At 42.2% G+C, this 18,386-nt stretch overlaps 1 protein-coding gene across 2 annotated transcripts in view; it reads left to right on the forward strand.

The window, feature by feature from the left end:
• THADA (THADA armadillo repeat containing) overlaps window positions 1-18,386 on the forward strand; it is a 312,115-nt gene that overhangs the window by 206,411 nt on the left and 87,318 nt on the right. For both annotated transcript variants that reach the window (XM_058551343.1, XM_058551342.1), the window contains one exon: window positions 7,321-7,436. In XM_058551343.1, coding sequence (XP_058407326.1) covers window positions 7,321-7,436 — 116 coding nt within the window. The remainder of the gene's footprint in view (window positions 1-7,320; window positions 7,437-18,386) is intronic.

An 18,386-nucleotide genomic window follows, 5' to 3' on the forward strand; every position in this document is an offset into this window, starting at 1 on the left:
ACTTTTGGTTCTTGAACTAGAACAGTAGGAGTGTTAAAAGAAAGGAGAGAATGCGTTTGAGACACGAAGTAGATTTCCAGGCTCCTACAGACTTTGTGTTTTTGTACATTTTAGTCCTTAAAGATGTTCATGGCCTATTTCCTATGATTCCCTTCCCCAAGCCAGAGTTAGCTAGAAAGTAATTACACTTTGTAATTAGCATCCTTTTCCTGGCAACAACAACACAACACAGCCAAGTGTCACCTTTTGGGAACTTACCAAGGCCTTCCTAAGGATGTGTTCTCATCTGATAAATAGGTTGAGGTTTGGGGGAGTAACCACTTGAAATGCTTCCTGGCCTGCCCTCTAGCATAGGGTCAGGTTGGTGGGTAACTGTGGTGGCACCAGCCCACTAAACTCTTTCTTGTAAGGATGACCAGGTTGAGTAGCTCAAGTATCCCAGAGTCATGCCTCCAGTCCACACTGACCCTCCAAGGCTGGTAACAGTTGGGCTGTCAATAAAAAAGAATAATATGTTGAGCTCTCTGTACAGATGACACAGGCAGGTACATATACCCAACAAGCACTGTGTCCTGCACATGGAAGTCAGAGGTAAGAGGGTGTTCCTGAGAAGCCTGTGGTCTAGTTGGGGATAAGATTAATATGCCTGAAGCAGAAAACAGTTAAATCCTAAACCATGTTGTGATGATTAGAAGTGACATGTAAGTTAGAGAACTCTTCTCTCTCTTGCTTTCCCATCGCTGCCACCCCTCCACACACACACACACACACACACACACACACACACACACACACAATGTACCTTTTAAATAATTTTTGCTGTATCCGTTTCCCGGCAGTTATATGATTAGGCATGTTTCTGTGAATTAGAAAGTTTAGATTCCTCCCTCAGCCATCCCCCTTCTCACACACCCCCCCTTCAGTCTGACTTAAAGCCATAAAATACTTCTGCCTGCCTGCCTTTAGTTCTGTTTGTATGAATTAAGTCGACAGGATAAATATTCACATTCCCAGCTACAGGCTGAAACAATGTTTGCCTGTTCTGCCCAGTGAGTCGAGAAAAAAGGGGGCCTGACATCACCCTATACTGTACATTCCCGGCATAGATCATTTATTTAAGTCCCTGAAAAAATACAGATGTTTTACCAGCCGAAATAAAATCCTGTGTAAACACTGAGCTTGGAAAAATGTGGCTCTGACTTAGCTGTGGGGGTTGGAGCAGCACGGGAAGAAGGCTAGGTAGGCAAAATGGCAGAGAGAGAAATTTTATACTTGGCTGAATGGGAGAGGGGCAAAAGTGTTCACCCCCAGTCTGCACGCTGCACGAGAAGGAGAATAGAATTCGTTTTTAAAAAAATATAGTTGCAAAAGGGGATAGATTTGTTGATCTTCGGAGTCCTGGATTGTTAATGATTGCAGTACGTTTACCCCCTTTGTATCTGACCTCTGAAATGAACATCTCTTTTCTCTTGGAGTTGTCCCTTTTGATGGCCTGCCTAACCTGGTCCTGTTGCTGCTGGAACCTGCTGGTTTCTGGAGCTCAGCTGCTGTTGATTTTATAGGGGGAAAAATTGCCTGGAAGCCGTGCTTGGTGAAGAGGAAAACCCATCTCAGCGTTGCATTCCCAAACAACCATAGATCATCTTGATCTTGTCTAACACAAGTCATTATTTTAGTCCAGCAGCATAAACCAGACGTATTTTACTGGTGCAGGACAAGTTTTTTCAGGGATCAGCCTCATGACTCTTTTCAGGCCAGTGGCATTTATTCAAAGAGCATTACATTTGCTCTGTGGAGTCGCTTTTAAGGTTCAAAGCTGCCAGAATGGACCTCATGCTTTACACAGATGCTTAGGGGCTCTCCTGAGTCTCTCTCTGTTTAGAGTGGGGATGGGATGGGCAGAGGGTAACTGCTCCTCTGCTCCCAGACTCGTCTTAGATGCTCCCGGAGTTTCATTAAGGCTTGCCTCTCAGGGGCAAGAAATCTCGCCCACTCTCAGCTGCTTGCTGACCACCCTCTCCTCAGGGTGGGACATGACCACTCCATCACTTGGCAGCCACGCCTATGGTAGTCATGGGTGATGCTCTTGGTTTGCACTTGGTTGTTTTGTGTGTGCTTTCTGTCTGTTTCTGACTAGGTCACAACTATCTTAAGTCAATGAAGCTCTCGCCTGTTTCTTTTGCTGAAGACATCTCTAAATCCACTCTAACTTTTCTCGAAGGGGCCTACTGCAGCTAGAAGTAACCAGCTGCCCCGGTTTGTCCCAATGTGGTTATTAATAGAGCTCCTTTTCACTCTCAAAAGAATTCCTGGTTTGCACATGGATATTCCTAACCAAACACATTAAATCCCCCTCCCTCATTCCCAAACCTGCCACACATTCTCTTGCAACCCCTGTCTTGAGGGATGGCTTACCAGCTGCCTGAGATAAGAGTCTCTTTCCTGACCCTCAACTCCATGTCTATAGCAGTTGCCAAGTCCTGCTGCTTCAGCCTCAGAAATGTCTCTCAGGTGTATCCTTTCTTCTCTGTTCCGTTTAGATCGAGGTGGTGTGTGGGTGTCACAAAGTCAGAGCCTTACATGGGGCAGGCAGGTAAGTGAGTGAAGGGGGATGGGTATAAACACGCGGCTCTCTTGGTCCATCCTTTGTTTTCAAACTTTTGATAGAGATTTGGGTTCAGTAAATATTTCATTTCCCTCTTGATTCTCCATAAGTTAAAAAAAAAAAAAAAGCACAAGAGCAGTGATAAATGACATTGTCCCTCCACCGTAGTGAGTGATAGGCAGAGGTGGGGGCGGTGGTGAACCAGAGCGTGCACTTCTCATGTAGGGACGAGCCCCACACAGGTGACTGTTGCCCTGCAGGAGTGTGGGCCCACGATTGCCAGATCTTCTGATTTTTCAAAAGAGGCTGGAAGTCAGGATGATTTTCATATGAAATCTCCCAATTCATAAAAGACAGTTTTAAAATACCGTGTAGGCCAAATAAAACGTCTGCAGCTACTTTTGGGCCATAGGCTCTTCTTGGTTTTCAGCCTCTGCTTTCGGCTCTCACCATCTCTTGTCTAGACTGGCAGTAGTCTTGGTCATCCTGCCCCTTCTCATCTAGCCTCCACACTGCCCCTGGCCTTTTCTTTCCAAATTACAGATCTGATCACATAAGAGCTCTTTCTGGAGAGGTCTTTGCTGTCTCCAGAACAGAGTACACATTCCTTGATGTTGCATTTAAGATCCTTCTCTCTCTGACCTGACCCCTCTCTCCAGCTGTGTCTCCTACCACCCTATGCATACCCTGGCTGTGCTCTTGTCACACACAACTACTTGCTGTCCCCTGAGAAGCCCCAATATTTTCTTTTAATTAATAGGTTTTTTAGAACAGTTTTAGATTTACAGAAAAATTGAGCAGTTAATGCAGAGAGTTCCCATATATTCCTCTCCTCCCCACCCCCTCTCCCCAGTTTTCTCTAATTATTAATATCTTGCATTAGAGTGTATGTTTGTTACTATTAATGGACCAATATGGACACATTATTAGTAACTGAAGTCTGTAGTTTACATTTACGTGTCTCTTTTTGTTGGCAATACCAATATTTATATACCCTTTAGAAGTTTTTTATAATTGTTTTCTCTGCTTGCATATTCTTCCCCCGATTTTGGCAAGACTCTTTTCAAGGCCAAATATGAATATCACTCTTTCTGCAAAGCTTCCTCTGACTGTTTATTTGTGGAATGGGGGCTGGAAGGGAGGGAGCAGACAGAAAAGGAAGAGAACTAACATTTATCAGGTGCCTAATATGCGCCAATTACTAATATTCTTTTAAATCTCTCTACAATCCTATAAGATAGATATTATTGTACGCCGTTGACGGTGAGGAAACAGAGGTCAAATAAGTTGCCCAAAGCCCCACAGCTAGCAACTGGGTTTACACCCGTGTCTACCTGGCTCCAGAGTCTGTGCTCACCCACGCTCTTTTTTTTTTTTTTTTTTCAAAGATTTTATTTATTTATTTTTTCCCCCAAAGCCCCAGCAGATAGTTGTATGTCATAGCTGCACATCCTTCTAGTTGCTGTATGTGGGACGCGGCCTCAGCATGGCCGGAGAAGCGGTGCGTCGGTGCACGCCCGGGATCCGAACCCGGGCTGCCAGCAGTGGAGCGCGTGCACTTAACCGCTAAGCCACCGGGCCGGCCCACCCACGCTCTTCCATAGGGCTGCATTCTTACCACTCATCTGGCCTCCCTCCTTTCCCCACTGCATCGGAAATCCACTGGAGCGAGGAGCGTGGTGTTATTCAGCTCTGTGTCTCCACTCCTGACATGAGGTTGGCACTTCCAGCAGCTCACCAATCCCAGGGATATGTGTCCTAAAGGCAGAGTTAATATAGGAAGAGGTGCCAGATATCGACATCAATTCAGCGAATGCTTGTTGAATTCCTGCTATGCGATGGGCTTGGTGGAGGGTGAGGTCAAGCATAAGAGCAAAGTGATGGCGATGCTACCGTGCAGGTTATAGATCCCAACCAAGCAGAGTCCGGGAAGCTATTGATTTTCTGTTTATCCACGACTAGAACGTAAGCTGCAGGGGAGCAGGGATTCTCTTTGTTCTCTGCTGCAGCTCCTAGGACAGTGTCTGGTAGTAATAGTTGTTTAATAAATATTTGTGGACTGAATGTTTGAATCCTATTGCAAATTTGGGACACCTAACATGACATTAAACTTCTCAGAGTTCCCGTGTGTATTCAGTTAGTCATCCTCCTCAGTTCTGGCAGCTTTCATTTCTCTGTTTGGTTCAGTGCAGCCCTGTGTTACAAGCTGTGTCCAGATTATCCCAGGCCTGGGCTTGACCATGCTCTTAGCCTGGAAGTTCTTCTGGACCCGAACTTTAGGAAAGGGGGGAAGGAGGAGGACATGGCTTGCCCCTGCTGTCCTTTCAGACCTGATGGACAGATGACCCTTTCTGGGAGCTGCCTGGAGCTCCTGGACCTGACTTTAGACCACAGTTCCAGAGGCCTGGCCTTACTTCGGGACTGCACACTGAAGGATGGCCTCATTTTTCTTGAAAGAACTAAGCCCAACGCTCTAAATGTCATGTGAGGGTAATCATGTATTCAAATATTTTCATTAATTTTCTTGAAGAAAATAATTATCTTAAACACAGTAACCTGTTTCAGACATTTGCTTACAAAACTTAACTTTCCTCTCCCCTCCCTCTGTGTTCTCTTCTCTCTTTCCTTCCCTGCCTGATTTTTTCCTTGACTTCTTTGACCCTGTCTTTCACTTATATTGCTCTGTCTCTCCTACATGCTTATCTCCCCCAAGGTTCTTCTAAGTGTACCTCTGTCTCCATTTGTCCCATGTAAATAGATCACTCTCCATTCCTGATGAATAACCAGGATCACAATTGTTGTATGGTTTGTGCCCACGGTGACAGATGATGGACCTGTAGACTGATTTTCATAAACCAGAGCTACCAAGCGTTTCAAAAACAGCCTTGTTTTTGCCAACTAAGGTGAGCAAATATAGACTAAGTTTAAATATCCCCATCAGGAGTTATTTTTGAAGTGATTGCTTCTAAATGAGAGGCATTTGAAAATCTCACAGCTTTCTGTACAAGTAAATTCCAAAGTCGTGTATTTTGCTGGTGTCTGCTGATTAATTACGATCCTGTGACACCATGAAAAAGCTCTGGTGGTTGGTTTTGTGCAGCTGTGGAGAAAAGTAAAGCAAGGCCCAGTGACTGTGCCAACTCTTTCAGGAGAGTGGGGATTCAGGCGGAGGGAGATATTTTTTTCACTCTGGCAGTCACCACATAGGAACAGAAGCCCCAGCCAGACCCACTTCTCCAGACTTCACGACGGGTGGTTTGGGTCCCTGTGGGGGTGTGGTAAAGTAGTGATATTTGAGCTGTTGCTTCTGAAATAACAGATCCATTATTAGACAAAGCATTTTCAGTCTCTGCATCGGGACTTGTATGCATTCTTCTGTACAATTACTTCTGTTTAGGAAAAAAATAAGTTACATTTAGTAAATTAATCAAAATTTATTTTGATTCTCTAAACAAAAGGTGCTCAGCTTATGTTTGTTGTTGGTAGTTGCAGGTGTGTGACCCAGGAAAACCTGCCAGCTCGTACCTGCTTAGGGTCTGATAACTCTGGATCCCTTTTAACTTGGCCTCTTAGTTTTTCTCATCACTCCCTTCCGTGTTTAACTCTCAGTAATGCCCCTCATTGACAGCAGAGAAGGAAAAGAAAAAGTTGAATCTTGTTGCTTAGAAAGAATCATCTGCAGCTCTGGTGAAGGATACAAGAGGGAAAAGAAAACAAACTGATTATTGAAATTGACTTTCAGAGTTCTCAGTGTGTTTATCTGTATTTGCTTCACTCCACCCCACTCCTCTCGTTGATTTAGATAAGGGAGACTGAAGGATTTCTCTGACACGTGTCTTTCTCCTTGGCACTAGCTAAGAGCAGAGGATCTCATATACACCCTCGTTCACTTTCTGTCTCTGGTGCAGGTTTGTGCTCCTCACAAAGGCCTTGTTGATGTCATCACTGAGTATGAACCCAAGATAACACATAAGTGCACATGGGTGCACACGCACGCACACTTGCACACGGCCTATGTCATGTGTCTGTGGAACTGTGGCCTTCATTCTAAATATAGGCAGCTAGAGATAAAACAGGATTTGTATTTCTCTGCTTAATTCTAGTATATAATGTCATGTAAGAATAAGAAAGGGGGATGTGTCTACATTGCTGCCTTCATCTGACATCTCAGTGAAGATCTGCTAAAAAATCTAAGTGGTTTGCCAACTTCACCATCCAGTGTTTGCAAAGGCAAGCGTCACTGTGGCCTGCTTCTTTAGCCGCCCCTCTTCTGATAAACCCAGACGTGTAAACCCGTTTAGACTCTCAGACAATTGATGTTTCCTATGTAGTAAAACTTCGACTTTACAAGGTACATTTGTTTTTTCATATGAGACGGCAAACATAGAGAAAGATGTTTGCATTTCTTTGCTAAAATCAGTTTATAGGTTGTAACTATTAAGCTCTGTATCAAATGAGTGTTTGGTCACAGAGCGGTCACATTTTTTGGGGATGATGCAGGGAGCCCAGAGCACAGGTACAGATTAAGGACATAGGTTTCTTGCCACTTGCTGTGTCCTCTGAAACCAACATGCTTTTCTGCAGAGAGCAGAGCCACAGGCTGCAGGTGTCTGTTTTCTTTGAGGAGAATATTTTGAGGAAACCTAAAAGGGAGGAACTGAGCATTTAGGAAAAATATATTTTCACAGCAGGATATTGCTTTTTCTCTCTTTTAGGTTTATCATTTGTTGCAAGCCTTCTCAGACTCCAAATACAGAATGAATACGTACTTTCAGCAGGAGCTGGCTGACATCGCTGTTTGTACCAAAGCCAAACTCTGGCTGGCCGAGAGGTATGTTAAAACCCCACATGAGCAACGAGTTATCAGGGGTTAGGAATACATTGGAGGACATTGCTGTTTCTAGTTGTGGGAGTTTTAAAAGTCATTGGCATGAGTTTTCTAAACTTATTGGAGTATTTATCTTTTTAGAACTTTGGGTTGTGGTAAAGAAAGAAAAACATTTTCTTGACAATTTTTCTAAAACTGCTGTGTGGCTAAAGGGCATGTAGTATGACTTTTTATCTGTCCACCAATCAGCTTGTTAATACCTGCTATATGCCCAGCCCTGTGTTAGATATTATAACAATGAAAGGCAGTAATTGACTAAAGTATGTGGTACAAAACTCTTAGGTGCCATGGCAACTCAGAAATTAGAGATTGGTGTAAGGCTTAAGCAGGCACCAAGGGACAGATAGGGTGTGAATAAGCAGAAGACATGGAAGTTGCCATTTTAGGTAGGTAGTAGAGTAGCTTGAATAAGCAAGGCAAAGAAGGGTGGATACATATTTTTTTTTATCCTTGCCATTGTTAGTTTATTCTAGAACTTAGAACATTTCCTATGTAAAAGATGGAGTAAAAAGAATTTCTCATTTATCACATAGGAAATCCTCTCTGTAACGCCGTGTTCAAAATCCATGTTGCAGGACTCTGATATTGGTAGGCCAGTGTTACTGCAAGGGCGTCCCGCTATGTCCTCTGGAAGATCCAGCAGAGTAGGTCCATCAGAGGCCCACATGCCACCACATTCCATGCAGGAGTATGTTTGTTGCATTTGATTAACAATCAGTATATTGGTTGTCTAACATAGAAGCCTCTTTTTTATTTTTCAAAAAATGCACTCTTGTTCACTTTTGTTGGCCTTCCCACCTTATATGACAAGGCAAGCCATGGGCAGTATGTGGCCCACAGATCGGTGTAATTCAGCAGAGTACTATTGAGCACAGGCTACACACTAGCGTTTGTGTTAGGAGATGTAGGAATGCAAAGATATAGAAGAACTAGTCCTGGCTTCAAGGAGCTCGCATCCAGGAGGTGCGAAGGATGTATAAATAAATAATTTTCATCCAATATGGTAAGTGTAACAACAAATGTATGTATTAGGTATAAGACAGGGGACAGGCAGGGGAGGGCTGGCATTGAACCAGCCTGCAAGAGATAAGTAGAATTTACTAAGTGGCTAGGGCAAGAAGGGGCATTCCAGGCTCAGGTAATGTCATACGCAGAGATGTGGTGGTATGAAATGGCCTGGTGAGTGTGGAGAACTCTAAAGATGTTAGTTCTTCTGGAACCTAAAGTATAAGGTACATGTGGCAGAGGATGAGGCTAAGGAAACACATGGAAGCCACACAGTAAAAGCTCCTAAAAGAAACCTTTAGATGAAAGGGGGCCAGTGAAGGAGATTTGGGTCTTCATCTTTATCTAAGCACCTATAGCTTTAGACAGGGATATTGATGGGGAAATTCTCTTTCTTTTTTTTTTTGGTTTTTTTTTGGTGAGGAAGCTTGGCCCTGAGCTAACATCTATTGCCAATCTTCCTCTTTTTGCTTGAGAAAGAGTGTCACTGAGCTAACATCTGTGCCAGTCTTCCTCTGTTTTGTATATGGGACGCCCTCACAGCATGGCTTGATGAGCGGTGTGTAGGTCCACGCCAGGGACCTGAACTCGAGAACCCCAGGCCACTGAAGCAGAGCGTGCAGACTTAACCACTCTGCCACCGGGCTGGACCCAATGGGGACATTCTTTAGTGTCTGATGCCAATAAAGTGATGGTTGACCTCTCATTTTTAGTCCAATTTTTGTTTTCTCTCTTTTAGAGATAGAAGGAGTTGATTGACCATAAACTGCTTTCCTGAGCCTAGTATCATTTGCCTTCTGTGTAGCTATTAGACAACTTCCCCAAGATGCCTTTTTCTGGAGAACAGGGAGTTGTGATTACGTTTGTGCTCTCATCTGTTTACCAATTAGTAGGCTAGGTCCTTTTAGCTACTGTTTGTGGGGATCAGGAAGTCAGGGCTCCCCAGAAACCATCCTATTGAAACCCTTGCTTCCAGTCAGGACTGCCTGAAGACAGAATCCTAAATCTCCTGTTCTTAAAGTGCTATAAGGAAGGAGTTTCTACCCCTTAGCTTGCTACCCCTCCATCGTTCTTGTGGAAATTCATCATCCACTGGCTTCCTGAGTCCATTCCTTCTTGTTGGATGGGAGGAAGTAGATGGCATAATAGGCCAGCCATCTGAATGGACCTTCGTGTTGTACAATGCCTGAAGATGGATGACACAGCTGCCATCAGCCTCCTCTTCAGCTGGAGAAGACCTCCTGGCCTCTTGTGACCTTCCCTGTGGACCCTATTGCAGTTTTCTAGTTAGGCTTTTCGTCAGCATCACCCTCCCTCCACCCACCTTCTCTCATTTTTCTCCATGATTTTCTAGCCCTAAAAAACAAAGGCATGAATCACTGCTCTTGACTGGGTTTCCACCTTCCTTCCTGAGAGTCCAGGAAAGCCACTTTTATGTTTCCAGTACAGTCAACTCTTTATTATCCAAGTGTGAACTTCATACTTCATGGGTGGTCTGTAGATGGTTCATAACACCAGGCTTCCTCTTGCTCCTCAACACACTTTTACCCCACTAATCAGGATGTGTTCAGAGCCTGAAATAAAGCTGGGGAGGAAAACGCACTGCCAGAGCACAATATGTTCCAAAGCCATGCATCAGTTTTTCTATATCATTCACATCATTGATGCAATAACCTTGAGGTTCTTGAATAGGAAAGTACAGAATTGGATATGAGCAATGAAGCTTCAGCCCGTCACACTCCTGCCCTGTCCCTGAGGTCTTCTGACAGCGTTGCCCCAGGAGGTGTTTATCTGCACTAATAGCTCCTTGCTCATATGAGCCCATTCAGGGTCCTCGTGGGCCCTTCTCAAAGCCAACCCCTGTCTTCGCATTCTCACCTGCCTTTCCCATGCAAGACGTTACACTGCACAGTATTCCAAATTCCACTGCTGAAGAGGCTCCTTTATGTCCCTAGCAATTTACACATGAAAGAGGAATAAATTTTCCTCTGGGTCTACTAGGATTTTCTATATCTTTTGAGTACATAGCTTCTGTATCATTTTAAGCTATGAAACATTAATGTTATTGCAAAAAAAAAAAAATGTTAGTTTAAATTTTAGCACCAACAGGTTTTTTCTTCTACAACTTATTTGGTTATTAGCCTGAGTTCTTTCATTCCAATAAGTACAAAAACGTCAGTGAAGGTGTCATTTATTTGTCCTTTTATTCCCAAAGGTTTTTTTAAAAAAAAGTTCATGGGAGCCATTGGATAACCAATTCAGTTTTTAAAATTTTGACCCTGAAATTGAGGGCACATAAAATAAAAACTTTTGTCATATATTTATGTTTTGACTTTGCAAGATTAATAGGGATTTATATGAGGTGATTAAGCAATAGCCATGGAGTTGTTGGGGAATTTCTGGTGATGAATGGCCAGCTGGCAGCATGGCCTGAGAAGAGGACTGGGCTTCTGCTCTTACAGGCCGCTTTTCATTCCAACATGTCAAAGCCTGTATGGAAATCAGCTCGTTAATCCTTCCAGTCCCTTCCTTCCCCTTTTTCCTCCATCCCTCCCTCCTCAATCCAGTTTACTGTCTGTCTCACGGTGTGAAAGCAGTTTACCAACTACTGAAGGAAAACTAAGCTGACTCAGGCCAGAAACTGAGTGAGAATAGGGGTCAGCTGCTAGCCTGGAGAGGCTGACTGTGGGCGCCATGAAAGGGGAATCAGCGCTGCCCTGATCGTGGCCCCATCTGCCATCCTTGCTATTTGCAGATTCCAGCTCTGCTGTCCCAGCTGGATCACAGGCCTCCCTAAATAGGAAAGACTTTTTAAAAGCCCTGTCAAGTAGGACTAAGAGGAGAAAAGATTTATTTACTTTGATTGAGAGTTGGAATTACTATTATATTGGGCTTAAAATTTTTCAGAAATCAATTTGGTTATCTACTGTTTCCTTTGGTTATAAAAAGAAAAAAGTAAGTGTGTGTGTTTTCCTTTTAGTAAATGTGATGGACTTTTAGTAAATGGAATATCAGACTAAGTGCAGTGGATGATGTGATGACCAGGAAGAGAAATGTGTCCTACTAAATCTTCTCCACTTGTTTTTTCTTGATTGTCAATGTAGTATATGCTTGTCATAGAAAATTAGTCAAGTATATAATTTGGAAAAGAAGAGAATATAATTCTACTCTTACCAACATCCAGTGGAAACCACTATTATTGGTTAATAGTTTTATGTATGTAGTTACTTCATCTTTTTTCCTGTGCTTTTTTTTACATAGATGAAGTTATGCTATATATATATATATATATATATATGTATATTATATATATATATAAGTTATAGCTTACTTTTCACTTAACAGTATCATGAAAGCAGTTGCTATGATTATTAAAAACTCTTTATGGTATAGCCACTATGGAAAATAGTATGGTGTTTCCTCAAAAAATTAAAAATAGAATTACCATATGATCTAGCAATTCCACTTCTGGTATATACCCAAATGAATTAAAAGTGTCTTGAAGAGATATTTGTACATTCATGTTCATAGCTGCATTATTCACAATAGCCGAAAAGTGGAAGTAACCCAAGTGTCTGCTGATGAATGAATGGATAAACAAAATGTATATATGGACAATGGAATAGTATTCAGCCTTAAAAAGGAAACAAATTCTAACACATGCCACAACCTGGATGAACCCTGCAGATGTTATGCTAAGTGAAATAAGCCAGTCACAAAAAGACAAATGCTATATGAATCCACGTATATGAGGTACCTAGGATAGTCATAGAGACAGAAAGTAGAATGGTGGTTGCCAAGGTTGGGCGAGGCAGAATGGGGAGTTAGTGTTTAACGGGTATAGACTTTTAGTTTTACAAAATGAAAAGAGTTCTGGAGATTGGTTGTATAACAGTGTGACTGTGCTTAACACTACTGAACTGTACACTTAAAACAGTTAAGATGGTAAATTTTATATTATGTATACTTTATCATAATTTAAAAAATTCTTTTTAAATGACAATTAAAAAAAACTCTTTTACCCTATCATTCCTCTGAGGTTATCATTGTCCTGACTTTTTATGATAATTATTTCTTTGCTTTTCTTCCTAGTTTTACCACCTATGCATCTCTAAAAATAAAATACTTTTGCTTATTTTTGAATTAAGAAAAAAATCTTTAAAAACATCATTTGTTAAAGGTAGCATATTTTTGTCACCTGAATAATCATTCATTAAGTTTACTTAACTAGTGTTCCATTGCTGGCCATTCAGTTTGTTTTCCATTTTTTAATATCATAAATAACGTTCACTTTTACAAAGTGAAAGTCTGTGTGCATGATTGTGTATGTGTGTGTGTGTCTGTGTGTGTGATTGTGGGTTATTGCCTTAGGTTTGATTTCCAGAAGTAGATACTAAATCGATCAAGAGGGTTTGAAAATTTTTAAGGGTCTTGATATATATTGCCAGATTGATTTTTTTCTGAAAGAGATATGTCAGTTCGTCTTTCCACCAATAGTGCATGGGAGACCTCCATCAAAATTTTAACTAAGGGGGCCGGCCCCATTGCATAGTGGTTAAGTTTGCGCACTCCTCTTCCGTGGCCCAGGGTTTGCAGGTTTGGATCCTGGGTGTGGACCGACGCAACAATTGTCAGGCCATGCTGTGGTGGTGTCCCATATAAAGTAGAGGAAGATGGGCACGGATGTTAGCTCAGGGCCAATCTTCCTCAGCAAAAAGAGGAGGATGGGCAATGGATGTTAGCTCAGGGCTAATCTTCCTCACACACAAAAAAAATAATAAAGAAAAATTTTAACTAAGATTTTAAAAATTAGGTTAAGGAAATTTTTTCTTTTTGGGTGCCTTCTGTGTGCCAAGCTCTGTATTAGGAGATTTGTGAATATTATTTCATTAACTGTTCTTAAATCTTCTTTAGGATAAGAAAATCTGCTTTTCTACAGTGAAAACAGTTGGGGAGACAAACCCTGTGTATAAGACACCCAGTTTGGTCAGCATTTCACCTTGGCATGAGTTAACAGATAAGTCACAAGAGTGTAGATATTTTTTCAATTTTTACTTCCTACATTTTAGCATGGAAGCTGCCATACTTTAGCATTTTACTGTATCGGCTTAATAAAGAGTCTTCCCTGGGCTCTCCACAGGGCACTGCTCAGGCCTAGGTATACTGTGCACTCTCAGCCAGAGAGGTCAAACTGGCACTGCATTGGATCAAATTGGCCATAGACGTGGGTTTTTTTTTTTTTTTTTACTTGAGCAGGGTTTAAATAAATAAATATATATGTATATATTAAATTGTTTGCTGGCATTAAAAATCAGGAAATTTCACAGTAAATTAGGATTTTCAGCTTTTTTTGAAAAATTGGAAGATCTGGCAACACCAGGTCCCAATTCCCACATGGCTGCAAAGGGCCAGAGCTAAGTATTGGCCATCCTCTCTTGGTAGAACATGCTCTCTGTACGTCACCACTGCCCTCTCCCAGCCGCTTCTCTCATTAGATTACCTGCTGAGCTCCCATAGAATGAGGAGTTTGTGACTCTTGGTATTGGTGTTTATTATGTACCAGATTGGCCGATGGTGAGTTTTTATTCCAGGCGGTAATTCTTTTTTTTTTTTAATATTTTGCCTTTTTTTTTTTTTTTAATTTTATTTATTTATTTATTTTTCCCCCCAAAGCCCCAGTAGATAGTTGTATGTCATAGCTGCACATCCTTCTAGTTGCTGTATGTGGGACGCGGCCTCAGCATGGCCGGAGAAGCAGTGCATCGGTGCGTGCCCAGGATCCGAACCCGGGCCGCCAGCAGCGGAGCGCGCGCACCTAACCGCTAAGCCACGAGGCCGGCCCCCAGGCGGTAATTCTTAATGCTGAGGGCTGCATAATAGAATAATCTGGAGAAGTTATAAAACCTACCAATGCCAGGCCCCTCCTCCAGAATTTCTGATTTGTTTGGTTTAGTGTATGGCCCAGGCACTGGTAGTTTTAAAACTCTCAAGGAGATTCTAAAATGTAGTCAGATTGAGAATTACCCATGTTTTCTTGTGCATTCTTGTGTCTCCCATCTCCTCGAGGGAGAGGGCCAAGGATGAGCATTGAGTAAAATAGCGGTCATGGTAGAGGGAACGTGTATTCTTTTAAAGCCAAAGATTTATTCAAGAAAGATGGACTGACTGTCCCTGTAGCCTGCTACCCAGGAGACAGAGCCATTAAAACTTTAGTTCTACAGATGTGCCAGTGTGAGGGGCCATACCCTTGTGTAGTTTCTTGTATGAGTGAATTGCTGAGGTTGGTTACTTAAAAGCTACCTTAGCAAGATATTTTAATTTATGTCACTTGTCCTAAGGGGTGCCATTTAAACCTGATACTCTGGTATGGTCAATTGTCCTGGAAGCTCATGGCACATTTTCATTTTTTGAGATGAGGCTTGAATAGAATAGACTATACTTGTATCACTCCATTCAACAAATATTTATTGAGCCCTGCTGTATGCCAGGCCATATGAAATACTGCAACTATTTATTAAGACTACTATTTCAGTGTAGAGAGTAACAAAACAGAGTTATGTCAAATAGAATCATAGACCTAGAACTTTAGAAATGGAAAAAATCATGAAGTTTGTTGTAGTCCACTCCCCTCCCCATGCATATGGGAAAGTGCAGCCCAGAGAGTTCAGGGGATTTGTCCATTTTCACACAGCTGAGCGGGGGTAAGATCCTACCTGACAACAGCTAACATTTGTTGAGGACCTAGCTCCCTGCTCCTCGTCAGGCTCTTTCTATTGGACCCTATTGCCTCCATCTGTCCAGACAGTGTTTTGGTGTCAAGGCTTTGAAGAGCAGTAGTTAAGCATTCTCTAGAACAATGCTTCTCAGACTTTAATGTGCACATGAATCACCTGGGGATCTGCTTAAAATGGGACTCTCATTCAGTAGGTCTGGGGTGGGGCCTGAGAGCCTGCTTTTCTGACATGCTCCCAGGCGATTCCGATGCTGCTGGTTCTGGGACACAGTACGTATTTTCAGGGCCGAGGGTCAGAGAGCCGGCCACTGTGATCACCCAGCACCCCCCTTTGAAATACTCCACCTTCACGCCCTCATTCTCAAGGGCTTGTGACTGGAGCCATGAGAGAGGGCTGAGGCTCCTGAAGGGGTCAGCCCTGAATCCTTTCCCCATCCATCTGGGACGATCACCGCTATGTGGAGTCCACACTCCCCTGTCCACGCAGCCATCCCAGTGGCCTCAGTGCCTGGGGTAAGACCAATGCTTCGTTGGCATGCAGTGAGCATTTATCATTTTGAAAATAATAGTCTGATACTCTGGTGAGAAAAACAGGCTCTCGGGAATGCAAGAACAGGTCCCAAGGTTACTTAGGAAAGCAACCTTGGGAAATAAATGTTTGAATAAAACAGTCATGATGGGGGGAAGAGATGGTGGAGGGAGCTAATGTTTGTTGAAGACCTACTCTTTGTGCTAGACCTAATGAGATTTGTTACCCCAAGTTAATTCTTATTCGCAAAAATTATGAACCATATGATCCATCCCCTTCCCTATACAGCTTCCCCATTGTGCTCCTGACGCCCCCTATTCACTCCTCTGTGTGGTCTCATCTCTTCCTCCATCTCCCTAGTACATATGCTTCCAGTGACTTCTGTATCTCCTTCCCCGTCCATCTCCTTATCCAGATGTTCATCTATTCTCGCTTTCTCTCTTATTTACTGATCTCCACTAAGCTAAGTGGAGTGCTCCTTGAAGGCCTATGGATTTAAATGTGTAAGGAAAGTATGCTTATAGAGACAAAGCTAGGGCTTGCTTTTGTGTGGCAATCTCAAGTCTGCCTCAGGGGGGTCTGTGGCCAACTGTAGAAGTTCTGGTTTAGGATTCTGTTTTGCTTTTACAGCTGAAGACAGCATTTGTTTTCTAACCACCAGATTTATTCACATAGGAGACTACACTTCCCAGGCAAAAATACTGGGGTTTAGGTCTGATTCCGTTTTCCCACTGTCTCTTAGCACTTCCCAGATCCCTCGTGCCTCCTGGACCGGTCCCCTCCCCAAGGAAGAGGTCCTTCTTTCGCAACTACTTGACATAAAGAGAGGGCTCAGCCTTTTGCCACAGCTGCAGGTTGCTGTTTCACTCCCATGCCACTGAAATGAATTCAGTCAAGAAGGATTGTTAAAATATCCAGATGATCATGTGGCATTTTAAGGCTATCATTTGTGGTCCCTGCCAAAGCTTGAAGGGAAGCAAGTCTTAACAGGGATAGTTAGTTACATAGCAAGTTTCCAGGCATTGCTGGGGGTTGGGTTTTGTTTTGGTTTATTTCTTCTTTGCTCTTTCTTTTTTTCAAGATAAAAGTTTTCCCAGTACTCCCTTCTTTCCCCCTCTTTAAAACTGCTTTTCTTTTAACCCCCACATTTTATTGGAGATTCTCATTTGGACCCCTTTTTTATCGTCCAGCTCAGCCTATTAGAAGTCTCCTTGAGCCTCAGGCATATTTGAATGATGAGAGAAATGAAGTTGGTGTATTTTAGACCCAGGCTTGTTGACATTTGTTCGCTTCCCTTTCAGAATTCTCAGGAATGTTTAAGGTCATGATATCTTGGGATAAGATCCTGTTTGTATTTTTTAAAAACAGAGAGAAACATTAAGTTAGTACGTTTCAACCCAAACCAGTGGACAAGATGCAAAACATTTTCTTCATTAGTATTTCTTTTAAAAATAGTCAAGTCTTAAAGGAATAAGCTGTTTGAGAAGAAGTGAAGCTTGAGAGTATAGGAGGTATTTCTTATTGACAGACTGAGCTTATGGAAACTAGTTAGGTAAAAGCAGGTAATATATTGATCACTATATATTAATGTATTAAACTGAGCCTTTGAACAAGTTGCCCAAGATCAAAGCTTCTTCATATTGCATTGAGAAATAAAAATAGTCCTTTTATGCAACTGCACATCAAGACTTCTACCCCCAACTACTGATGTTTTCTACTTTTTAAATATAGAAATCTGCACCCCTAACCTGGAGATGGTAATTAGTTTGATAAAGGGTTCAGAAATATCTGTCTTGCTCTGCTTGTAGCTGTTGGCTTGTTGGGGTATTGCTGTTGGAAGATTTGGGCAATGTTGTCATTGCCCAGCTTACAAGGGAGTGCGGGCTTTAAGTGTCCTCAACACATTTTCATAATATTATGTAAACTCCAATATAGTGGGCTATTTTTTTTCCCCTTTAGCTTGTAACATGTGCCATCTTTTGGATAAGTCAACACCTTGGTTACCTTGATTGAGCCATTCTCAATGAATTCAAGCTAATTCAGATTCACAAACAGTACAAAGCAATGTAGTAGGCACAGTGGGGAATATAGAGATGAATGATATTGTCTCTATTTTTCAAACCAAGTAAATAAGACAGGTATGGATTTAATTGACTGTAAACAAGTAAGAATTTGGTAAATGCCAGAATGAGGTCAAAGTGTGTTACAGGAGCCAGCTTGTAAGGGGTGGTATGTCAAGAAAGTCTTCTAGGAGGAGGGAGAGGTCTTTAAAGGCTAGGTGAGATTTAATTGTTAGATAAGGTTAATTTTCTAAGATTGGAGAATGAGTGAGGTTATATTGGTATAGAGCCTATGTTGCTAAGTAAATTGTGAAGATCTCATTGCCCAAAGTACAGAGGAAGGAGTCTTAGTACAGTGCTCAGCATTGTGGGAACCACTTTAGGCATATATAATGGAGTCTCTATTGTCAGAGTTTAGTTATGATCCAATCTAGTTGAAAAGGGAGCTTATCCATGTGAAACAACCAACAGTGACGTTCATATAGAAGTTCAATTCTGTAGTACATATAATAAGTACAAGAATTCAAAAAAGAATGTGGTAGTCAGGGAAGGCTTTCTAGGGGAGT

The sequence above is a fragment of the Diceros bicornis genome, chromosome 12 (assembly GCF_020826845.1).
Source record: "Diceros bicornis minor isolate mBicDic1 chromosome 12, mDicBic1.mat.cur, whole genome shotgun sequence".
NCBI classification, from domain to species: Eukaryota; Metazoa; Chordata; class Mammalia; order Perissodactyla; family Rhinocerotidae; genus Diceros; species Diceros bicornis.